Here is a 27,347-nt window from a genome sequence, read left to right as displayed (position 1 = left end):
GTGGAGCAGTGGTGGTATCATGGTAAAGAAGAAGAGCATCCAAAACAAAAGAAGAGAAAACGATCTTTTATAAAAATGAAAAATGCTGTTTCTTTTTTACAACGGGGTAGGTACGAATATAATGCTGTGTATAATTAGCGGTAATCATATATTATTCACGAGCTAGCTAATTATCAATAAATATATAAAGTATATATGTGTACATACATGTATATGTATTTTTATTTTGTTATGTAAGTTTTATTAATGAAAGGACCTAATTGTGGGTGCTCTTTTTCCACATCATTATTCTTTCATTTTCTGCAGCATATTTATGTAAGCATGCTTGTAAATAAAACATACTGTGCAGGTTGTAATAAAATAAAGAACAAGGATGTTTCATACATTAAAAGTTCGTCTGATCGAGTGTATATGTATGTATGTACGAATATGTATATATGTATATATACGTATATTCGTACATGTTTCAGTTTGTAAATGAAGGACCAAGCTGTAAAGTTCAAAATATACGACTATAAAAAAAAAAAAAAAAAAAAAAACTCACCTATATATGTATATATGTGCGTTTTACGTGTATTTGTGTAAAATAATATGCATATTATCACTACTACACAATATAATAACAGAATCAAAAGGCATTCATCATATCTGCTTATTATGTGTTTGCTCGATATTTATATAATTATTGTTTAAAGATCAGTCTGATATTATGTGCTTGAAAAATTAAAATGTATAATGAACTCAATAATATAATGGCCTTTTTTTTTATGCACATTTCTAATTTTTGCTTCCATATTTTTATTTGCTATATCTCTTCATAGTTATCATCATCATTGGTATTCGTAATATACCGCCATGGACGTAGTTGCAAATGAGTATGTAATATCTTACTTCATATTTTTATTAGTCATGCTCAAATGCCTAGGGAACATGTTTTAAGGGAAGTCTTTTTTCCATTTATGTATATGAATTTACAAACTATATATGTTGTAATATTTTATATTAAAACGAACTTATGATTGCAAAAAAAAAAAAAAAAAAAAAAAGGCAAAAATTATATGAAAAGATGCTTACATATTTGTTAGTTGCTACGATATATATACTAGTATTATATGTTTATTTTTCTACAAATGTGTTTCTTTTTTTTAACTTGTGACACCTATAGGATGTATTCGTTTGTGTGAATGTGCATGCGTGCGTGTGTATGTGTGTGTGGTCGTAGTTTTTTAATAAAAATTACTTAACCTTTTACACTATATTATTTGTATAATTACATAATGTTATTTATAATGCTACATCGCTTTTGGTCAATTGGTTCTTATGAGAATAGGTATTGGATAGTACTTTGTAAATGTGGAATTATCATTTGGTTCCCCTTTTCGTGCATACGTATAATCACATGTATACGCAGTATGTGTATATACTTAAGTTTATGCATACATATATACAGTCATATATACAAACATATGCACGTTGATTCGTACATGCATATATACATATACACGTGAAATAACATTCATGGCGCAATTTACGTTGTTGAAACAAAAAGATACAAAAAAAATAAAAATAAAAATAAATGAAATAAAATAAACGCAAACATAAGCACAAACATAAACATAAGCACAAACATAAACATAAGCACAAACATAAACATAAGCACAAACATAAACATAAGCACAAACATAAACATAAGCACAAACATAAACATAAACGCAAACATAAACGCAAGCATATATATAAATAAATAAATAAATGAATGAATAAAAATATATACATAAATAAGGAAAATATGGAATGGTATAGTAATGTACCGCAGAATAAGGCAAAATGTGGTAACACATGGCAAATATGACAAAATAATGGATATCCACTTAAAAATAATTTTCCTCCTTCATGATGTTGATGACATTTCCTGTTATGTTGTTTGTGTCATTGCTTTCATAATTATCGGAGTCCTTTACATTATTATTATTACCATTCGCGTATATCACAATATTATTGGGCGTATCATTTTTAGAACTACCTGTACTGTTCAGATTTATTTCAATAGAACTACTACTGTTGTTAAGTGAGTTGTGTGTATTGACCTCATTCATTTCATTTGCGCAATTGCCACTACTACTGTGCATATTATTAACAACATAATAGTTATCATTTACATCATTATTTACACCACTTTCTTGTGCGTCGTTATTGCATGCACTGTTGTTATTAGGAGCAGTTGTTGTCACATTACCTGGGTTGGAATTTTCTTGCTTATTTTCGTTTTGATCAGGTAAATTTTGCTCGGACTGAATATTATTAGCCACTCGGTTATTGGATAATACGATACTGTTTGCGCTTTCGTAAACAGTTACATTCCCATTTTCGCAATTTGACACAACATTACTACTATTGTCATTATTCCAATCAGTTCTACCATTAACATCAGTTCTACCATTTACATCAGTTCTACCATTTACATCAGTTCTACCATTTACATTAGTTCTACCATTTACATCAGTTCTATCATTAACATCAGTTCTACCATTTACATCAATTCTACCATTTACATCAGTTCTATCATTAACATCAGTTCTACCATTTACATCAATTCTACCATTTACATCAGTTCTATCATTAACATCAGTTCTACCATTTACATCAATTCTACCATTTCCAACAATTTCGTTACTTCTTGCATTACCAACAGCGCTATCCCTGTTGTAATCGAAATTTCTTCCTGACAGGTGCATATTGCTATCCATCAAAAGTTTGGACGAAAAATTATCTAGTGTGCTAACATCCTCATCTTTGGTTTTTGACAATTTTAAACAAATAGGTAAAAATATCCAATTTTTTCTTTTCATATATACATACATTACTGTTCGACCTATTTGTAACGCTATGAATTTATTCCTTCTAATATTAAAAAAGATTGGTTTTCTAATTTGAATTAACGTACCAAATTTACTTTTACAATCTTCAATGTAAAAATTGCCATTATGAAATTTAATCATCGCATGAAATCTTGAAACAGATATATCATTAACACGCACATCACTATCATGCCCTCTACCCATACGAACACATTTTGTATTCGCTAAACTAACTATGTAAAAACCTTTATTTCTATCATTTATCAGTTCAATTATTATATATGGTAATTCTGGCTTTGGTATTTCGTATAATTCTAAATATTTATTTTGCACACATATATAAGTTGGATAAGGAAATTTACATAATTCACAATTTAATTGTTTCCAAAAAAAGGAATACGAAGAACAATCATTTCTTACATTTAATCTGCCCCTCATCCATGTCCTTAAACAATTTAGATGAACATATTTCATTGATCCTTTGCATTTACATGGTGATATTAACGGGTTATTTTCGTTTTCATATTCACATAAACATATCCTGCAGTTATACAAACTTGGCATAGATAGCTCTTTTTTGTTGTGAATAAACAAACCTGTAGAGACGTTCAACATTCCGATTCCCACTTCTTTATCTAATACTCCAGCTTCTCCTACTTCTACCTCTCTACTGGCTTCTGCATCTGTTGCACCTTTTCCCCTACATCTGCTCGTACATGCTGCATTTTCATAGTTAGCTGTTTTTTTTAAAATTTTTACATTTTTCTGATTATCATTCTTACCATTGTTGTTGTTATTGGATGGATTATAGCATCTATGGGAGCAACTACTACTACTATCACCTCCATCGCTATTACCTCTGTTATTCGTGTGCATGAGGCCCTTCCCTCTTGGTGAATCTACGCCACTTCTAACGGGGGCATCCCTTCGTGCATTTTTAACATCATAGCATTCATCATGCATGTTACTATTACTGCTACTATTATTGCTACTCATCCCGATACCCTTACTGTTATTACTATTTTTTGACACGTCCTCATTTTCCCCTGCTTCATTCGAGCAATTAATCCGAATAGATGATGATCCTTTTAAATAATCCATACAATTTTTACCTCCATCCTTAACATTTGATACGTTTTTATTTTTATTCCTTCCAAAGTAATTATCCTCATGCACTTCATTATTTCCAATATTGGAGCACACGATCATTCCCTTCATGTCTGCATAACCGCTTTTCACATTTATCAGTGCATTATTCTTATATCCATAGGGGGAGTAGTTATTTCCTCCTTTGTTCCTTCTATTACTACTACTACTACTACTACTTCTGATGTTACCACTACCACTAATACAGTTGCTACTTCGCAGGTGTACCACTACCCCTTTAGTGCTACTTAAATTTACATGAGTTTGTCCTGATCGGTCAAGTGCCACCTGGGTGCTATGACCGTTATCCTTGCTATTGCTAATTGCACATTCCCCCTTTACTTTTACAATTTCCTGTGAGTTATTTAAATCGTAATTTTTGCAGCCATCCGAGTTTATTACTTTCCCATATATACTACTGCTTGTTGCATTGTTTTTTTGAAGTATTATTACATTCTGATCTTTATTCATACTAATTCTAATATCAGCATTTTTAACAAGGTTGACACTTGTAGAGTTTACACAGTCGTCAATTCTACGCTGATTTATTTCACCACAACTATTTGTTATAATATCATTTGCATTTTCTTCTGCATATAAGTATTTATCACAGTATACATCATCATTCGATGTGTTATTTTTAAAAGAGTAAAAGTCGTCTACATATGAGTTGACTGTTTTGTCATTGAGTTTTTTGTTTCTAGTCGCTTTGTTTCTGACCACTTCGTTTCTAACTGCTTTGATGCTAACGGCTTTATCGTTATCACTTTCGTAGTATGGATTAGCGCTACGATATGGGTTGCTTGCCATAGTATGACTATGCAGGACTTCTTCCTCCTCTTCGTCATCTTGAACTAAATCGTCTTCACTAGCTACATAATGATCGTCATCGCCTTGAATATTATAATTATTATCAGAATTATTACATTCTGCACCGCATTTAATACATATATTATGATCATCATATTCATCAACAATATCATCATCATCATCTCCTATCGGATTAGTTCTAAATCGAATATTTGGGTTAATATTTCCACTAATGTATTTGTTTGAAATACTATTTTTCTTCATTATGTTATTTGCTGAATACTGTTCAGCATCAGGAGCTATAGTTTCACATTCATCATCATCAAATGGGGATAACGACTTATTGTATTCCCTTTCTTGTTGTAGATTAGTAATAATTTTTTTAATTTTTAATTTTACTCTTCCTAATTTAATTACGTCGTCTTCATGTAATATTGAACTTTTATTTTTTAAGTATTTAACAATTACCCAAAAATTACCCATGTCGTTATTACTGCTACTGTTGTTGTTATTATCATTATCATTTATATTATTATCACTAACATTATTTTCATTCACATTATCATGATTTATACTATCATTTACGATATTAACATTTATATTATTATTACTGGCATTATTTTCATTTACATTATCATTTATATTATTATTACTGGCATTATTTTCATTTACATTATTAATTATATTATCATTTACATTATTAAATACATTATCTTTTACATTATTTCCATTTGCATTATCATTTACATTATCATTTACATTATTTCCATTTGCATTATTTTCATTCACTTCATTTACTCTTATGTCACTGTTGTTTGTATTATCTTCGAACTCATTTTCAATACATGGAATAAGCTGATAGTTGTTGTTTATATATTTTATTTTACATATTATTTTTAGATTACTATTTTTATTATTATTAAGTAATAGTTTGTTAATTTCTTCTTCATTTTTAATTTCCACATTTATGTCATCTTTTAAAATATAGTAATAATTATATAAACATTTTATCTTAAAGCATTTTTTATAAAAATTTTCGCTCTCATAATCAAATAATCCATGACTGTTGTTTATCCATGTATAACAGTTAACATTAATTATGTAATTTTTCGTTTTCGCACTTCTATTTTTTCTACCATTTATCATTCTTATTATAATTCAAAAATAGTACTCACTATATATATATATATATATATATATATATATATATATATATATGTATGTACATATATATGTATGTGTATGTATATATATGCAAAATAAGAATTATTAATAAAAATTAAACCAAAAAGTTAAGATGGCTTTATGTACATGTATGTGTGTGTTACTCCATGTAAATGCAAGCGTATACATTTGTTCACATTTATATACACTTCTTTACATTCGATCACATTCTATCCAATTAGATCATAATCAGTCATATTCGATCATAATCGACAATATACGATCATAATCGACAATATATGATCACATTCGATCACATTTATTCATATCCGTACACACTCATACACCTTCGTTTACACTTGTACACTTTCGCATACTTTTCATAAACATATGCTTAGTACATGTATGCAGCAGGATAGGATTAAAAAACTTTAAATTAAAAAAATGGTGGGTAAAAACAAAAATTTATTTAAAAAAAAGTTTAATGCTAATTTGGCATATCAAAAAAAGTACATATATATATATGCACAGAATATATATATAAATATATATACTCGTAAATATGTTCGTATTATGTGTGCAATAAACAAAAATGGACAAAAAAAAAAAAGGGAAAAAAAAAATAAAAAAGGTAGAAGATGAAGAAGTTGCAATATATGATGACGACGAAGAAGATACTTTTTATGTAAATTACACGTCATCACTCCCTTTACAGAATCAGTTGAACGTCAAATATAATAACAATCGATGTGTAGCATCAATAAATCTACAAACTTACATAATATATTTACATATATTTACACAAATATACAGGGAACAACATATTAAGGAAACACTAGTTGTCTGTCTAGTCTTGTGTTTCCGCTTACTTGTCATAAATTAAATTTTTATTATGTTAATTCGTTTTTTAATTCTTACGTGTACTTAAATATATATATATATATATATATATAATTGTTTAAATATGTACTTACGTATATATATATGTTTAAGTATGTACATATTTAAACGTATTTTTACACATGTCTGAATATTTGTATGTATTATATAAATTTATGTAAGTTCCCAATTCTTTTTATTTCTAAATTTAATTATTTATGAAATTTCCTATTTAATTATTTAATTAATTATTCACTTTCATGAAATGTATAATGTCAAAAACATGTGTGCATGGTTTAATGCATGTATAAATAAATATACACAATATATTATATACACATGTACTTATTTTATGATATTTTATTTTTTTTAATTCACAATATACCACATTTAAACATTTATTTTTATGTAGAAACATGTGCAGCAAAAATGTCTTCTTTATAAAAAAGAACAAAAAAAAAAAAAAAAAAAGAATATAATATAATAAAATAAAATGGAACAGAATGGAATATATAAATATATTTATAAGTATACAAATATACAAATAAATAAATAAAAAAAAAATTGGAAAACTAAGTTGCAATATAAGTACAGTAAACCATATTATAATATCAATATGGTATATGAGCTATGTACATATATATGTTATAACAGAGCAAGATAAAATAAATTGCAAAGAAATGCCGAATATATTAAACCATGTAATATTATATATTGCGGAAAAAGAAAAAAAAAATGTATATATACCTGTAAATAGCTAAATGTAATTTAAGATAATATATACGCAGGATCTAATTAAGTATGGTAAAATATGTAATGTGTAATATGACAGGTATCTATAATATGCAATCTATGTAATGTGAAATGTATGTAATGTGCAATATATGTAAATGTACTATATATATATAATTATGCAATATTATAATATATACAATATGTACATAGTATATAATATATAAGGTAAACGAGTTATATATATGTTCACTATTAAAAACTGAAAAAAGACGAAAAATGGAACATGACTCGTTCATATAATTTACAATATAAAATTATGTTGCCTTTATATATTATATTTATCCAATAATAGAAATACGTTTATATGTAAATAGGAATAAATGTAAAAAGATTGTTGTACATAAATTAAAAGATAAAGGATATTTTATATAAAAACATGAATAGCAAAAGAATTAAATACTTGCAAAGGTTTCAATAAACATAGTTCTTTTTTTTTTTTCTCTTTAATCTTATAATAAAAAAAACTAAATCATGATTCGAAAGTAAACTTTGGAATAAAAAAAAAAAAAAAATGGAAGCACAAATGAAAAATTGTACATTACACGCATATATGTGCATGATACGTATGTACAACCGATATTACGTTGTAAGGTTTTATAAAAATGAGAAAAGATTTAATATTTTATGCAGAAAAGGGTAATTTCACATACCACCACATATATATAAATATATATACTCGTGAATATACAGTACGTTAGTTCAACTTGAAATAATGTTGTTAAAAAATTATTAATATATTTTATTTTTTTACTTTTCATGCTATTATGAGCAAAATTTCTTTTCCAATTAGTGGCATATAAATATATATTTATACATATTATATATATATATATATATATTATTATACCTAAATAAAAAGAATCATATTAAATGTTATACATACATATTTGTAGATATATTTACATATGCGTGTGTGTATATGTATATAATATATAATAATGTGTACAATAAACAACATAAAAAGAATTACTACCTTAATTTCAATTATCTATATGTACAGCGAACTGGTGGTTTAAATCGATTCGGTAGCAATTTAGCAGAACGGTGAAAATAATATGCACACATATATATATATATATACATATATATACATGTACAAAAATATATATTATATATATAATATATTTATATGTGCTTATGTAAAATTTTTTCCATATTCGGTATGCTAATCTATAATTAAAAATAACGATGTTTCAATAATAAATTTTTTTAATCAGAAAAACACGTACATTAAAAATATGTATATAAACAAAAAAAAAAAAAAAAAAAGAAGGTAGAGAACAGCTTAATTTCTTCTCTACAGGATCCTTCAATAATGTACATATATGAAATATATCTATATCTATATCTATATCTATCTATCTATCTATCTATCTATATATATATATAAATACATATATATATGTACTTCGCTCAAACAGTTTAACTACATAAAACAGAAAATAATTTTCGTATATTTTTTTAATTCATTATATATAATATAAATATATATTATATACGTGATAAATAATGGCAATAATGTCCTCATGTTAAAAGATGGTAAAAGGTAAAAAAAAAATTAGAGTATTTTTTTGTTTACTTTTTTTTGTACTAGAGAATTTAAAAAATGGCATAAAGAATACAGTAGTGGATTTTTAAAAAAAAATTATATAATATTCAATGTTTGGTTTTGTTTTATAGCTTTCTTTTTTTTTTTTTTTAAAAAAAATAGAATAATGTAATAACATCATTACTCAAAAGAAAAAAAAAAAAAAAAAAAAAATTACGAACAGTGCACGCCATTAAAATAAAAAATAAAATATATATGTAGAGATAGCGTGATTGATGATGTGGATTGATTAATTTTTACTTTATTTAATAAATAGAAAAGGATAAATATGCTTATGGTTATATTTTTTCTTTTTTTTCTTTTTTTTTCTTGTGCGATGCTCTTTTTTTCATATATAGTTTTTAAGAAAAAAAAAGAAAAAAATGCTTTATTATAAAGTGACCATTTACAAGAAATAAAGTTACTTAAATATTTAAATAAAATTCTTTTTATACGTATAATAATATTAACAATTTAATTATTATTTAAAGTAAAATATATGAAAGAACTTGTATATAATATAATAATACATGAATCTTACAAAATGCTTTTTTTTTTTTTCCTTTTTTTTTTTTCTTTTCAACAGTTTTTAAAACGCACATTATTGCTACAAAAAAAGAAAAAATAATAATACATAAATTGATACATGATGAGAAATATATAATTATTCTGCATCGTGGGTATACGATAATTAAAAAAATAAGCCATAAAAAATATAAAAATAAATTAGTTGTGTCATTATTTGTATATATACAGCAACATTATAGTATAAGTGTAATTTGTGAGAAATGTAATATTAAATAATTAGTGACACTGAAAATATGTATATATTTTTTTTTTGGTAATAATAGTATTATATATATAGCTAGCTGAATCCTAATTTGTTCCTTTATTTTTGTTTATTTATTTGTTTTTGTTAAGGCGTTTTCAAATGGTCACAGCGGTTATATACGTGTACGAACATACATATGTATACGGATATGTATATGTGCATATATACGTATGGTTATATGTATATAAATACATGCATACATATATGTATTGTATATGTATATATGCATATATAAATGTATATATATACATATACAATATCACCATATTCGGAAAATGCCACATTTATTAGCAATACCCTCCCCAAGAGACATTCCCTTACGTTGTAACCTAATTTTTGTTGGTACTTCCATAAATAGGCATATAATATCAATATCGTCCACAGACATATTTTGATTTATTCGAAAAAAGAAAAATGATTAATTAAAGTTACAAAAAAAAAAAAAAATAAGTAAATACATAAATAAAATAAAATAATGTAAATAAATAAACCCCTCTTCATGCAAGCGAAGGGGAAAAAAAGAGTTTTAAAAGATTTAATACCTGAATATATAAGATTATTATTACCTTAGCACATGAAGATGTCCGATTTTATAGGCTTCATTTTTTTTATTTTTACGACTAATTTTATTTATAATAATAAAAAAAAAAAGAGAAACTACTAGAGTAAAACATTTTTGTCTTACATTTAAAACAAAGCTAAATTTCTTCTTACTATTTAACACGAGTTCATTTTTTTTTTAAATATTTTTTTTTATTTTTAAGGATAATTGGTTTTAAGGAAAATTTACATACTTAGATTTGAATGGTACGTATATATATATATGTGTATGTATTCACATAAATACTTAAACGCTACGTATGCGTATAAAATATTGTTATTAAATTAATGGTTAGTTCTCAAAAAACAAAGGAAAAAAAAAAAAAAAAAAATCTTGTATGATAATTGACGAAATTAGCACAATTTTATTTTCCCGTTTACAATTCGAAAAATTTCAAAAGTTTTTTTTTTTTTAGCTTCTTTTTCAATTTAAATGATGATTAAAATATAACAAACGTGGCGAATGTATGGCAATTAAAACCATACACGTACATATAAATATACGTAAATATATATGCATACGTACATATATGCTTACATACATACATACATACATACATAAATGCTTACATACGTACATATATAAATGCTTACGTACAAACATATATGCTTACATACGTACTTACATGGTTACGTACATACACACACTCACAAACGCTTACGTATACACAGTTTAAACATTTTGCACATTTTTTGTGTGTATCACAAAACTATGAATACACGTGAAGAAAAATGTTCCACAGGTTTTACCAATAAATAAAAAATGAAAAAAGAATGGCATTGTAAGTAATAGCAGTTCGCATTCTTCATTTATTTCTTTATTTTTGTATATTTACTTTTTTTTTTTTTTCCGCGAGTAATTAAAAAATATGTGAGAACATTTGGAAAATATATTACATAAATCGGAAAGATGTATAAAGATTTGACCTTTTTTGTTTTAACAATATTTTTCTTCTTTTTTAATGAAGCAAAAATTATTGAAGGGGACTTAAACAATTCGAATGAAAAAGATGGTAAGATTTGGGAGAAAAGAAAGGACATGAACAGATAAAAATAGGCTAAGAAAGGCCAAAAAAGACTAAGAAAAGATAAAAAAAAATGCCATGAAAAGCTAAGAAATGTTAACCTGTTTCTTAACAGCTACTTTAAAACTACAATAAAGTGGTGTTCCTATATGCCTATGTAAACCATGTTAGCTGTTACTTCATTATTTATTTAGCTGTATATGTATGTATATATATATATATATATATACATATATTTTTTTTTTTTTTTTTTTTTTTTCTTTTCCCCCTTTAAGGAAATAGATACATTTCCTTGGATAAAAATAACATAAATGATTTTATTGGAGTTAAGGAAAACAAATTTTTATTTAACGTTACATGTAGGACATCAAAAATGCTAAGCAGCATGAAGGGTTACATCTTGAGCATGTTTCACTCCTCCATGGGTATGTCTCTAAGCCTGCATGTTTTTGTGTTCGTCTGAGCGCTAGTTTATGAGTACGTTTGTGTGTTCATTCATGTGTTTATTCGTGAGTATGTGTTTTGTAGAAGCTGATGAGCTTGTCTTCTAAAATGTGTGCAACGCATCCCCCTGGCTAAGCAGTACAAATATGCAGCATTACACGCACACACCTGTATGCATACACGCATATACATATGTATATATACATGTATGCGCACCTGATGTATTCGTACCCATTTATGCGTATTTCCCCCCATCCCCTGCACGCAGATTTTCTAGAAAGGCTTCAGTACGAAAACCCAATCTCCGATAACGCACAGACGATTGAAAATATAATTGAAAAAACGTGGGATCGAGAAAACAAGGAATTTCTGTTGACAACTAAAAAGTTAATAGAGCAGTATACAGATAACGATTTATTTATATTACAAATTGGTTTAAATAGTATTGCATCAGCAATACTTGATAAACCTGATAATGCAATATTTATAGAAGAAAATATGGGAATATGTAAGAATTATTTTCTTTATAAAAATAATAGATGTTTGTTACTTTTAAAAGGGGTAGAATTTTATTGTAAAAGAAGTGAAAAAAATACACAAAATAGTAAAGAAGATATATATGGAACCTTAGACTTAATTACTAAAATATATCAAAACAAAAATAATCAAGTAATAGATATACTTATTGTCAATCATAAATATCCCGTTTCCTTGTTATATTACATATACCCGTACTTAGATTCTTCTACACTTGTAATTTTAATGGATAATTTAAATCATCAAATGAAAGCAGCTATTTTTGAGTACTACAATTTTGTGGGTGAAGCAGACTTTTCTAGGAGTTTCGAAAGGAAGTTATTTAACTCATACAGCGCGAATTACCAGGAGGATGGAAGTAGTGGCAATAATGGCACTAGTAACAATAGCGATAATACCGGAAATAGCAACAGTAGTGATGAAGTTGACAACAATAAGACGAAGAGGTATGAGCAGGACGAGAACATTTTCATTTACAGCAAAATGAAGCAGTCACCTTTCTACGTTATCACGTTAAACCCTAAAATCATGATGAACCCAACGGAAAACCTGTACAAAACTTTTATTTCCAAAGAGTATACTTCATCTTATGAAACAGAAATTAGTCGTATGATAAAAGACATTGAAAAAATATTAACATTTAATAAAAATTTTTATGAAAAACATAAAATCCTTGTTAACAATTATTTTTCTATTATTAATGATTTCGAATTTGATAATAATGAAGAAGGAAAGAAAAATGTAACTGATGCATTAGCATTAATACTTAAAGCATTTGCAAGTTCAGGTGATATAAATAAAAATAATTATGAGTATGCTATAATCAGTTTAAAGAATATATTTGAAACTATGTTATTTAATATATATGAACAGTCCAAATTTAAAGCTTTATTTACTCCCCTTATGGATTTTTATAAATTGTATTTAAATAAAGACGATTCGAATTATATCCTATATGAATTCCTTCTCTATGGTTTAATTAGAAACTCACGTGACGTTAGTTCCTACGAATTAAAAGAATTATTATTCCTAGATGTTTTGCGGGATGTTTCGAAAAAAGTTAATAAATATTCAATCAGTCAAGTCATTGAAGTAGTTACAAAATTAAATATTCTACTTAAAAAACTCAGATCAAGAGAAGACATTATGCATGTAAAGGAGTATGCCAAAAGGCAGTTTAGTCTCGATTATATTAACTACGAGCTCTAATCAGTGGTGAACACATTGACGGGTGTACGTGGGTATGCATTCCAGTATTTTAATTAAATTTGTATAGCATGTGAACACGTTGTTAATTAAAAAATAGCAAATTACGCTCATATTTGTTCATCTTTTTTTTGGCTAAAATTGCAATACTTATCATTCCGCTGTGCATTCCTGCTTATATAAAATAATTGTGCTGAAAGCACCTTGACAAATACATTTCTTTATTTTTAAGCATATTCAATTTTTTTTTTGTTAAGTATGCGTGTATTATATATATATATATATATATTTATACATACTTGATTTACTTAGTTTTTAGTGTACGCGCCTTTATAATGAACCCTGCAAATTATAAATGCTTTTTCCAAATGTTTGTGTCTCAGCAAAAATATATCAAAAACTTTTATGTCAGTATACCTTTTTTTTTTTTTTTTTTTTTTATTATCTTATAAAACGTATTCATATTATACCTGTCCCCCCACTTCCATCATGCACTAGTTGTTAATATTATATTTAATAAATATTGGCATACAAATTGTGATATCAGCATATGGGTAATTAATAGCTCACGCTTACATACATAATTCGCACATAACCTTTACTTTAACAAAGTTAGCTTTCAAAAAAATGTCATCAAGCAATTTGGAAACTCGGATATGCAAAAAGTGATACATACCTTTTTCATTATTTTATTATTTGCGCCAATATTTCTAGCAAAAAACAAATTTTTGTAAATTTAATTTTAATAAATGCGTAGCTTTATAAATGTAGAAATAAAAAAAAAAAAAAAAAAAAAAAAAAAAGTAAATCTATATAAATATGCATATTAAAAATGACCCCTCCCCTCCAAAAATTATATATTAAAAAATTGCACACATGCGAAAAAATGGAAAATGTGCATATTACTTATGGGGCTTGTTAATGTGAAATATAAGGAAGAGACACAATATGTATTTTATTTAACTAATGTCCAATTAATACAAAATACAGCACAAGAAGACATATGTAGCAAAATGAGATAAATGTAGCAAAATGAGATAAATGTAGCAAAATGAGATAAATGTAGCAAAATGAGACAAATGTAGCAAAATAAGACAAATGTAGCAAAATGAGATAAATGTAGCAAAATGAGATAAATGTAGCAAAATGAGATAAATGTAGCAAAATGAGACAAATGTAGCAAAATGAGACAAATGTAGCAAAATGAGACAAATGTAGCAAAATATCATGTTAAGTAAAAAGCAAGTAAACAGATGAAAAAAAAAAAAAAAAATGAACCCACAAAATGTGCGAAATAAACAGAATTCATAAAATGAAGAATACTGCCATATATGTGCTTATACTAGTATGCCATTTTTTTTTCAAACTACGAATAACTGAGTTAAATAATTTATGTGCCTATGTAGCATAGCTGGATACAACACCAATGCTTTGTTTTGTTTCGTTTTATATTATTATAATTTATATCGTTTCGTTTAGTTTCGTTTCTTTGCATTTTATTCTTTTTTATATTTTTTATATATATTTTTTTTGTTGGAATACAAAGGTAACGTGGTAAACAATATACTAATAAGCTAGAGGTTGGGGTATGGGGTTTCTATCAAATTTATCAAAAACACATAAATAAATGTACTATATATTCATACACACAGTTGTTAACGGAAATGCAAAAATTAAGTTCACAATAATTATGAAGAAAATGTAATTTACTATTTAAAGAGAAATAATTTAACTTAGTTCGACTAGTACATCTCAATTTATATTATTAATTTTTTTTTTATTTTGTTTTAATAATAACATATATGTATATACAAATAAATAATTAATTCATTCATTGTTAAATCGTTTCTTATTTGTTGTCCATCTGCTGCTCATATGATTCCCATCTGTTCCTTTTTGCACGTAAAGGAAACATCGTTTTTCTGGTTAACGCTTAGTACCAAGTCCTAGATGCGGCATCCCAAAATATGTGTTGAGATGGGTATGTAGGTGCAGGATATTTAGGTAATAAATCAACTGGGCAGAGGGGAAGCACTTTACGTACATACTCATTTCTATAGCTACTTTGTCCTTCAAATGGCAATGGTTTCATTAATTTAGCTTCACTCCTTGGAGGTAATTCGGGGAGCGGTTTTGGGCCAAACTCACTTCTATAATTACTCTCTCCCTCAAATGGTAGAGACTTTGGTGGTCTGTGTTCAACTTTTGGTGGCAAAGCAGGTAAAGGTTTAGGTCCAAACTCGCTTCTATAATTGCTTTCCCCTTCAAATGGTAATGATTTTACTAATTTTGTTTCTACCTTCGCAGGTAAAGCAGGTAGCGGTTTTGGACCAAACTCGCTTCTATAATTACTCTCACCTACAAATGGCAACGATTTTGGAAGTTTTTGTTCAATTTTTGGTGGTAAAACTGGCAGAGGTTTAGGTCCAAACTCACTTCTATAATTGCTTTCACCTTCAAATGGTAATGATTTTGGCTGTTTTTGTTCAACTTTTGGTGGCAAAGCAGGTAGAGGTTTTGGACCAAATTCGCTTCTATAATTGCTTTCACCTTCAAATGGTAATGATTTTGGCTGTTTTTGTTCAACTTTTGGTGGCAAAGCAGGTAGAGGTTTTGGACCAAATTCGCTTCTATAATTACTCTCTCCCTCAAATGGTAATGATTTTACTAATTTCGTTTCTGCCCTGGGAGGCAAAGCAGGTAAAGGTTTTGGACCAAATTCGCTTCTATAATTGCTTTCACCTTCAAATGGTAATGATTTTGGCTGTTTTTGTTCAACTTTTGGTGGCAAAGCAGGTAAAGGTTTAGGTCCAAACTCGCTTCTATAATTGCTTTCCCCTTCAAATGGTAATGATTTAACTAATTTTGTTTCTGCCCTGGGAGGCAAAGCAGGTAGTGGTTTTGGTCCAAACTCACTTCTGTAATTACTCTCACCTTCAAATGGTAATGATTTAACTAATTTTGTTTCTGCCCTGGGAGGCAAAGCAGGTAGTGGTTTTGGTCCAAACTCACTTCTGTAATTACTTTCACCTTCAAATGGTAATGGTCTTATTATTTTAGGACATTTATGAAAACCACATGTACATAACTCATCTACACATAAACCTGGTTTTTTACTAGGAGATTCTTTTCTTCTTTGTTCACTGTTTCTATCCAAAGATATTAGTCTGTTTGCATATAAATATTCTTGATCTCTGTTTTTATCATGCCCTTTTATATATTTTGAATAATCAGAATGATCATTATTTTTAAAGTCCTCCTCAAAGGTGCTAAATGTTATTTTTGGTTTCTCTGTAATTATTTGCATTTCTATTATGTATCTTCTTTTTTTTTCTTTTTTTTTTATTAAAAAATAGTTGACAGAATGTTAAGCTCTGTGCAAAGAAATTAATACTTATGAGTATTAGAATATTTAATTAAAATGAAGGTTCACAAAAAAAATATTTAAAATAATAGAGAATATAAATTTAGCATGTAAGCTTTCACAAAAAGCTGTTCGATGTTTGAATAACATTTAACTGACAACAAAAAAAAGGGAAAACAATTTCCTTATTTTAGTATTCTTTAAAACTAAAAAATGAAAAGATATAAAATTGAAGATGTAAAAACAGGAAGAAGTGAAAACAGGAAGAAGTAAAAACAGGAAGAAGTAAAAACAGGAAGAAGTGAAAACAGGAAAAAGTGAAAACAGGAAGAAGTAAAAACAGGAAGAAGTAAAAACAGGAAGAAGTGAAAACAGGAAGAAGTGAAAACAGGAAGAAGTAAAAAAATGAAGTAGAAAGGTAAAGAAAAAAAAAAAAGAAAGAAAGATTAATATTAATATTTATTACGAAATTGAAACAAAAAAACAATGGAGTATTTATAAATCATCAGCACGCAATATTACTGATGTTTTTATACGACGCTGTTACTAAATGATTTAATGCTTTCGTTAAAACAGATATAAAAGTATACAAATAAATATAGACATGTGTATATATATATATATATATATATGCACATATGTATATGAACAATAGATCATTGTGTATTAAACTTAAACAAACATCACGCTTAAAAATTATCAGCATACGTCGCGTTATATATATGTATATATATTTATGCTGTAATTTCCTCAAAGAATACTTGTTAGCACTATTCTATTGTGTTGTGTGCATACGTGTTATTTTGACAAAAAAAAAAAATAAAAATAAAAATAATTAAATAAAGAAAGAAAGAAAAAATAAAATATAAAATATAAAAATTATGGAAAGCCGTAAAAATAAAATATTTTTCTTATAAAATATTGCTTGTTAATAAAACAGAAAAAAAAATCAAGTAAAAGCAATTTTCTTTCTTTTTTTTTTTTTTTTTTTTTGGCTATACGGAAAATGTCATATTTCCAATGTTATGTTTCGGGGAATTTAAATAAATTGTGTAGATACAGAAACTTGCTAATATATTCCTTTTTAATACACACATATATATATAATACTATAGATATAACAAATATTATACATTTTTTTTTCCTTTTTTTTTTTCGTTAGGACACTTGAAATATTCATGCAAAATAATAGAAATATTGTCATTTTTACAATTGTTTAGTGCAGTTGTATAGCAAAATCAGAATTTTTTTACCCATATTTACCTTCTTTTCCCTATTTTTACACATTTTTTCATTTTTGTTCTTTTTTTTCCTTGCCTAATCAGGTTAAATATCTAATTAGCGCAATTTTTTTTTTTTATTTTCATAAAAACTGCATCATAGAAGGAACATGCATTATGAACTATTCAGTGTTTTTTTTTTTTTTTTTTTTTTTTTCCTATTCTATTAAAATCATTTGCACACTTTTAATTTAGCCGTATTTTAAATAAAAGATCTAGGTTAATATATCATTTTTAAAACATCAAATTTAAAATCCGGGAAACATTTTTGCATAGAACAGGATGTTTTGTTTTTTCGATAATTGTAACACATTGAATGAATAGGTTACTTTAATGATATCATTCTTCCCCCTTTAAAAAGACAATAAAAGATCATACCACATTTTAGCCAAATAAACATGTAAACATATATATATATATATATATATATATATATATATATATATATATATATATATATGTACATATAATACATATGCACACGCAAGGTAATTTTTTTTTTGTTTAGTACTTCTTATATATCGATCATCTTGTTTAACGCGCAAGTTAGAATTCTCAACATTAGGATGTGCAACTATTAAGTTATATATTTTACTTATACATTTTCAACAATTAATGACGTCTTTCTTTTTATATTTTATTTCCTGGATTTAACTATATGCACACTTAAAATCAGAGGTTTGGGTTACTATGCATGAAATTTCGTCACATTTGAATAAGTATATGTTACTTTTTTTTTTTTAACTCATAAAAAATTTGAAGCTTGTATTAGTTGCCGTCTTTTTTAAAAATTCATTATAAAATAATGCCCATACATTATAGAATATTTTTCTTTAAGTACATATTAAAATATATATCCTAAAAGTTAGATATATAAAATAAAAACTTTATAACTATTTAAAAATAATGAAAGTTTTTGTCATAATGGAGTTTTTTTTTTTTTTTTTTTTTTTTGCGAACATACACACATACGTGTACATATAATATATATACATTCGCAACAAAAATATACACCAAAAAAAAAAAAAAAAAAAAAAAAGATAAGGGGAGTAGAAAACAATTTCGCATTACATAAAAATATTTGAAAAAAACAACTAAAATTTAGTATCATTTATACAAATAACTTTTATTATCAGTACATAATTCTGCATAAAAGAAATGAAGTGTGTAACTCATGAATACATTTTATTGTATTAAACCCAAATGTAAAATCCATAATAAAATGGAGTAAAGTAAAACAGAGCAAACTAAAATAATTAACAGAAATTAATAAATATTTATATATATATATATATATATAATTTCGTTTTAATCGAAAGGCAAAGAAAAATAAAATTCCCTTACTCTTTCTCCCTCGCTCATTATTAGCAATTTAACGGGTTAACTGCAGGTACAATGTGTGCAATTTTAAAACAGTTCAATTAGTATTCTTTGTCTTTATAGGGCATAGATCTGTTATAATGGTTTGTCTTTTTATTGACCCCCGATGTACTGTTCACGTTATTTTTAAAAGAGTTCCTTTCGTAATAGTTTCCCTCGTTATAATTTCTATTACTGTTATTGTGACTGTTACTGTGCATATTACTACTGCTATTATTATTATTATTATTGTTATGATTACCGCTGCCACTATTATTGTAACTTCTATAGTCATTAAGATAATTACCGCTAGTATTATGAACATGTTGTGACGTGGATCTATCATTTTTATACTTTCCATGATTATTATTATAATTCGTATTGTATGAAACCTTGTAGGGTGATTCATACTTTGCGCCGTCTTTGCTGTATGAATTTCTTTGATTAGTATAACTGTTATAATTTCCATTGTTATAATTTCCATTGTTATAATTTCCATTGTTATAATTTCCATTGTTATAATTACCACTGTTATAATTACCACCCTTATAAGTACTACTGTTATAATTACTACTGTTATTATGGTTATTGTAGTTGTTATAATTACTACTGTTATTGTAGGTACTATAGTTATTATCTCTCTTATTATCACGGGTATGGGGAGCAGAATTATTATTCGGCATTTTGTACATACTAGAATTTTTATAAGGTAATGAAGGGTAATTATTACTATAATTCGAGTTTTGATAATTTTGGTAATTTTGGCTATTCTGATAATTTTGACTATTCTGATAATTTTTATCATTTAGGTAATTTTGACCATTTTGGTAATTTTGGTTGTGGTGGTGCCAGTAATTTTTCTGTGAATTCGTATAAGGGTCGTGATTCATGTTGCCCTTACTACTACCATTATTGTAACTACTGTTATTATAATTGCTGCTATTGTAATTGCCGTTATTGTTACTATTACTATACCTGTTGTAATTCTGACTTCCATTTGTCCTGTGGTCGTTTGCATAATTCGACCGATTGGCGTGATTGGCGTGATTGGCGTGATTGGCGTGATTGGCAGCATTATTATAATGGACATGGTTTACATCCAAGTTCTTGAAATGGTTAAATTTGGAATAGGAATATATTTGCGGATGGTTGTTACTTAAACTATTTAGAATCATTCGCTTCGCAGCAGGGGCATTGAACCTAAGTTTCCTCTCTTCATTGTTTATGTCAAGTATGGTCAGAACCTTTTTTGGATTAATATGATTTGGCAAAAGTGAAGAAACATGTTTTTTAAATTCTGGTTGGATGAAAAAAGCACTATTGCAAGAAGTGGAAAAATTGGAAGAGAATTTGAAAATTTTTTTAAGAATATGTACATCACTTTCTTCATGTTTACAGTTTAGGTACCCGAATAGATTCATATTATTACTATTATTTATTGGAATTGTTATGTTCATATTTTTGAAAAAATGTTCATATGTACTATTATTATTTTTTTTTGTTTTAATCTCTCCATTAATATCTTGCTCTACATGGGTTGTATTTTTCTCCTCTTGTTTGTTAAGACTATCATCCGACTGATGATTAATTGTCTCCTTTTCGGTATCATCTTGCGTCTGTTGTTCATTTTCTTTTTCCTTAAATTCTTTTACGTACTTTTTTATTGATTTCGTAATTTGTCTTGAAAGTTCATGTGTGGAATTCATGTAAATTTTGTTTAAGCCCCTTCGATTTCTTTTTTTTTCTTCATCAGTTAATGTGTCATGCAGTGGTCTAGCATGTTTAATTATTCTATCCTTATCAACAAATGGGAGTAAAATAACCCACTGATATTTATATTTTTTTCCATTTTCTTCTTCTTTAAAAGTTTTAGGATAAAAATCAATGATAGGAGAATCATGTCGAACCATGAGATCTCTGTACATTTTAGGTAAACAGTGACTAGAATTTGATGGCAGCACACATAGAAGTTGTTCCAAAGGTAATAATGGTTCATCTTTTTCAAAATGTATATTTATATTGTCAATAATTAAATCCGATGATAAAGGTGCATAATAGTAAGGATAAAACCAATTCCACATTGGACATGCTTGGAAATAATAAGCAAGGACCCATGCTAAACCTTCAATATATTTATAAACAACTTCTTTAACAAATTCATCTATATAATCTGTATCATCTAAATGAAATTTAGATTTATAATATTTTATTCTTATAACTTCGGGGTTTTCATCACTACCTAATTCAACATCTTCCTTAGGATTCTCACACTCATTTGCTTTTTTAATAGCCTCTTTTAGTAATTGATTAAATTCATTAATATCTCTCATATCTTTCGTTTTATCTTGTTCCTCTGCTGGTACTAATTTCCCTTCATTTGTAATAGCATTATTTTCAACTCTGTCCTCATTTGGAGTATTACTACTATACGGACTATTATCCGTGCATTTCTTATTTTTAATTATACTACTACTTCTGGATTCCTCGTCGTTATTGCTTCGAATGGAGCTACGGTGTTCGTTCAGTTGCTGCTCGCTCAGGTGGTGTTCGCTATAATGCTCATCATAAAGATGCTCGGACGAGTTGGAGATGGGACGGATAAGAAAGTTGATGCTCTTTTCGCCTTTTTTTTCTTTGTACTTGAAATTTCTTATCGGCTGCATGCTCAGAATTTTTGACTCGTATAGTACTTTCTTCGAAACAGTATTGGTTGTTGATGTTGCCCCTGTCGTTGAAGCATCCCCCATTGCAATGTCTGGCTTGTCCAACTGCTTTTTCTCTCTACTGTTTGAAATATTCCCATTTGTTTCTGGCAAAACATCTGAAGCGACTAAGTCATCTAGTTCGGGTAAATTGGTGCTCTGCGGGTCGGAGCACTTTACCCTTTTTAAGGTATCTTTTTGTAGGTCCCTTTTTTCTCTTTTTTTTTTAAAATCGTACTGAGAAATGAATGTTTCCCTTTCGACTTCTGCAATGAATGAAACATATTTAGTAAATGATTTTAAATTTATAACTCCTTCATTAATTAAGTAATTACCTAAATGTGGCAAAACCTTCTGGTATAATAAAATTAGTTGATCAATACTACCACCTGCTATAGATATTGATGGTAAGTGAGGAAGGAAATCATTTCCACATAAAAAACAGATAAAAATAAAATCATCAATACATCTTTCTATATTATAATTTGAATCAAAAAAAAAATCTTTTGCTAAATATTCTCTTAAAATAGTTAAGTCTAAAATTTGTAATTCATTCCAATTTTCATAATTAAGTGTACAATTCTTACTCATATGAACATTTGCGTAATTAGGATCATTATATTTATTCCGTGCTACTCTTGTGTCGTTAGGTTTAACATAAGTACTACAGAAATGTAAATCTTCTTTACTTTTCAACATACCTACATAGTCTTTTTTTGGGGGCTTTTCTTCTCCTTTTGAATCTAATTCAATTACTTCTCTTAGTATATAAAAGTAAGGTTCATGACTAGCTAAAGAAAGCATAATTAAATCTGCATCCATTCCATGAATAACATGTCTAGTATTAGGATCAAATCCTTTTTGTGCTCTTTGTGATTTTATAAAATTAAAAATTTTATGTTCTCCTTCTCCACATACATTAGCATCTGAAAATATGACAACAACTTTTTTCCATTTTACATCATTTGTAATTTTATGTTCAATAAAATATTTTAAAGCAACAGATAATTCATGCATAAACTGAGTACCAGGTGTTATTATATTACTGTCCCAGTAGCTCGATTCTTCAGGGACTACTCGATTTTCTGCTAAAAATTTTTCTCTTAATTGCATATATGCTCTTCTTTCTATTTCCGAACATAAAATGGATTTAAATCTTCTACTTCTTTGTTGATTCATTTTAGCTTTAGGGGCAACTCCATCAATAGCCATGTATAGAAGTTTCTTTGGTTCAATAATATCAAACAATCTTTCTATATAAAGAAATATGTTAAGAAATATTTCTTCATTACTTTTTGCTCTTTTACAATTATCACTATGGGAACATAAGTGAATTATACCATTCATATCTAAATATAAATTGTCAAAATATCCATTGATATTATCTGAACTGTGCATGTCATCTGTGTTATTTACATAATCACTCAAATCGTGGACCTTAAAAAATTCCCCATTTTCTTCTACCCTTGTTCTTCTTGAATATACATCACTGTCTCTAACTTCATAAATCGATTTCGCTACTTTTGGATACCTGGTTACCAGCCATCTGTAGAAGGTCGGAACTCCCATGCTTTTCCCCCACAAAGATTTGCGCTCCTCGGAAAGAACTGTTCTTTAAGGCGGTACACAATTTTGTACAAAAAATTTTCTGTACTTTTGTAAACGATATCTATACAGTTTTGTCTACACTTTTTTGTACAATTTGACACATAGAACCTTCTACAATGTTTTAATAAGGTTAAAACTATTCACACCTTTTTCTCAATTTTTTTTTTTTAAATTATATCCTCAGTAATAGATGTCCCCTGAAAAGCTCTTCCTTATTTCGACTATGTTTGGAAGCAACTATTTAAATTATGTTGTCTAACTATTTTGATCCAAAAAAAAAATATAAGAAGCTTCTTTTCTAAAGTGTTGTAATAGCAAATATGTTTGAATAGGTCTTTTATTTTTCTTTCTTTCCTTCTTTCCTTCCTTCTTTCTTTTTTTTTTTTTTTTTTTTTTTTCCTTCTACCATTCAGAGACGCTAAAAATGCACTCAAGCGGTTTTGTTTAGGATTTGTACGCAAATTGATCAAAATATACACATACGTATATTTATTTATACATACATATATAGGTGCATATGTAATTTTTATATTTATTTATATATATATGTTCACTTGTTTAAACCTGTACGAATATATTCATTCGATCTCTTCAAAAAAGATGTGTACGTCTGAAAATGTTCGCATTATTATGTATGCCTTTTTCGTATGGTCCCATTTTCTTCTTCAATAATTTTGTAACGCTTGTAATATGAGATATTCAGATATTATTCATTTGTTACAAATATGTATTATATTGATTTGTATACATGTTATATGCGTGTGTACATGTGTATACTGTATTCTCTCTCAAGATGTGTAATAAATAATCTACTTAGCTTTATACCGCCAATTAAGCAGAATGACCATGATACAAAATCAGTTAGCTAGGATGTACTTTTATAAAAATAGTGAGCACTGTAAAATAAATTGTAATTTTGGTGAAGACAATTGTAGCCCGTAGTGTAAATATATAACGTTTACAAATATGATTAATATATATATATATATATATATATATATATATATATATATATATATATATATATGTGCATTTGTGTGTCCGTTTATAGGCGCATTTACATGTAACAATCGATCGCATATATTTACTTAATAAACACATAAGGATTATTTAAAAAAAAAACTGTAAAAATATGGCACACCTACATCGAGAAAACAAAATTTCACTGCTTCAAACAATTACAATAATAATTCTTATTTTGTAGCTTCTTATACATTTGCTACGTATAAAATTTGTCTGCTAGTTGTCGTAAGAAAAATCTTATTAAAAATAGCTTTAAAAAAAAAAAAAAAAAAATATATATATATATAATCTTCAATATGTTATTTTGCTATTTTGCTATTTTGCTATATTGTTATTTTGCTATTTTGCTATATTGTTATTTTGCTATTTTGCTATATTGTTATTTTGCTATTTTGCTATATTGTTATTTTGCTATATTGCTATATTGCTATATTGCTATTTTGCTATATTGCTATATTGCTATTTTGTTATATTTCATTTTTTGTTTTATTTTTTGTTCATTTGATGTTGCTAAATACTTTGACTTAGATATGTTCGCTTCAATGAGCTTTTCTCTTCTTTAATATGTCCTCTTGAGTTTTTCGAAAAAAGCAAAATAAAATACGTATATACTGTCATAAAGTATTGGCATAAAAATAAACCAAAAAACTAAGCTGCAATATGAGGTCAGTCAAATATATTAACGTAATAAAAACAAAATATGATACAATAAAACTTAAGCATATTAAAATTCTCGTAAATTTCATATATTTCAAATATTTTAAAAATTTCAAATATTTCAAAGATTTCATAAAATTCAAAAATTTCAATATTTAAAAAATTTTAAAAATATTAAAAATTTCATAAAGTTTCAAAATAATATTATACATATATATATATGTATATATATGTATATATTACTTATATCCTCATATTTACATACCTACATATAGCTTGTGTTTATATCCTAAAAAAAAATTTTTATGTATGTAGCTTAACCTTCTTTTTAATTTTGATGTTTTTATCTTTTGTATGCGTATTCCCTCTTTTAAATGTTACATTAGGTACACTTGTCAAATAAATCAAATGAAAAATAATTTAAACTACCTTCTTTTAACATGTTTTATTTAATGTCTTTATGAGCTTTACAAAAATTGCATTTTTATCTCATTTAAGTATCATTTTAAAAGGATTTCAAATATTGTATACATATATATATACATATACATATATGTACATGTTAACTTCATATTTTTTTGGTATATGAAAAATAAAAAAAATGTAATATATATATATATAATGGTAAATCCCCCCTTTTAATAAATGCCATTATTTTTATTTTTTAGAAACACTTAAAAATATATTTGTTTAAGCAAATATGCACAGTAACTGGAGCTAGCGCATATATCAAAATAAAAAGAAAAGAAATATATGTCAAATAATTGGGGAAAAAAAAAAAAAATTAAAACGAATGAACGAATGAACGAATGAACGAATGAACGAATGAACGAATGAACGAATGAACGAATGAACGAATGAACGAATGAACGAACGAACAATTTTAACAGCCTGATAAACAAATTTATAAACAGTTTAGTGTTTGTTAAAAACTTTTGCCCTTCATGTTGATAAATTTTGAGGTGTTTTAATTATTTCCAAAAAGAAATGAAAAGGAGAAAAATTAAAATATAATTCAGCGCTAATAAAATAATAAATAATAATAATAAAATAACGAAAAACATAGTAAAAATAATAATAAAGTAAAAGTAGTAACAGTAATAATAATTAGGGCAAAATTGGTAGCTTTCGTGTGAATGTCGTGTTATGGATTATATACTGAATATACATGTTATATGTAAGTATATATTTATGTATATATATTTATTATGCGTATATATATGTATATTTTTATGAAATATATATTTACGTATTTATTTTTATGCGTATATTTACGTATTCATTTTTATGCGTATATTTATGTATTCATTTTTATGCACATATTTATGTAAATGTGTTAGTATGTTTACCTAGCAAAAAATAATGGGTCTTGTATTTCTTCGTTTTCTTAATATTATAAGCGAAAAAGTTACAGCTTGTCATTTTAACATATTCGTAGGTTAACAGATTTTACTGTTTTTACTGTTTTTA

General features: G+C 26.8%; 4 protein-coding genes across 4 annotated transcripts; 1 reads left to right on the top strand and 3 right to left on the bottom strand.

Moving 5' to 3' along the window:
• Positions 1-1,871: 1,871 nt before the first annotated feature.
• Positions 1,872-5,960, bottom strand: MKS88_001887 (FHA domain protein; the record flags this gene model as incomplete). The annotated part of the gene is made up of 1 exon (XM_067214854.1): positions 1,872-5,960. The coding sequence occupies one exon, from the start codon at positions 5,958-5,960 to the stop codon at positions 1,872-1,874; it is 4,089 nt and encodes a 1,362-aa protein (XP_067074190.1).
• Positions 5,961-11,582: 5,622 nt separating this feature from the next.
• MKS88_001886 (uncharacterized protein) lies at positions 11,583-13,887 on the top strand (the record flags this gene model as incomplete). The annotated part of the gene is made up of 3 exons (XM_067214852.1): positions 11,583-11,685; positions 11,973-12,122; positions 12,410-13,887. 3 exons carry the CDS (start codon positions 11,583-11,585, stop codon positions 13,885-13,887), a joined length of 1,731 nt encoding a protein of 576 aa, XP_067074189.1.
• Positions 13,888-15,817: 1,930 nt separating this feature from the next.
• Positions 15,818-17,191, bottom strand: MKS88_001885 (subpellicular microtubule protein 1; the record flags this gene model as incomplete). Its single annotated transcript, XM_067214851.1, has 1 exon — positions 15,818-17,191. The coding sequence occupies one exon, from the start codon at positions 17,189-17,191 to the stop codon at positions 15,818-15,820; it is 1,374 nt and encodes a 457-aa protein (XP_067074188.1).
• Positions 17,192-19,949: 2,758 nt separating this feature from the next.
• On the bottom strand, positions 19,950-24,158 carry MKS88_001884 (exoribonuclease; the record flags this gene model as incomplete). Its single annotated transcript, XM_067214850.1, has 1 exon — positions 19,950-24,158. One exon carries the CDS (start codon positions 24,156-24,158, stop codon positions 19,950-19,952), a length of 4,209 nt encoding a protein of 1,402 aa, XP_067074187.1.
• Positions 24,159-27,347: the final 3,189 nt, after the last annotated feature.

The sequence above is a fragment of the Plasmodium brasilianum genome, chromosome 7, assembly GCF_023973825.1.
Source record: "Plasmodium brasilianum strain Bolivian I chromosome 7, whole genome shotgun sequence".
NCBI lineage: Eukaryota > Apicomplexa > Aconoidasida > Haemosporida > Plasmodiidae > Plasmodium > Plasmodium brasilianum.
This window is presented reverse-complemented; position numbering and strand designations above follow the sequence as displayed.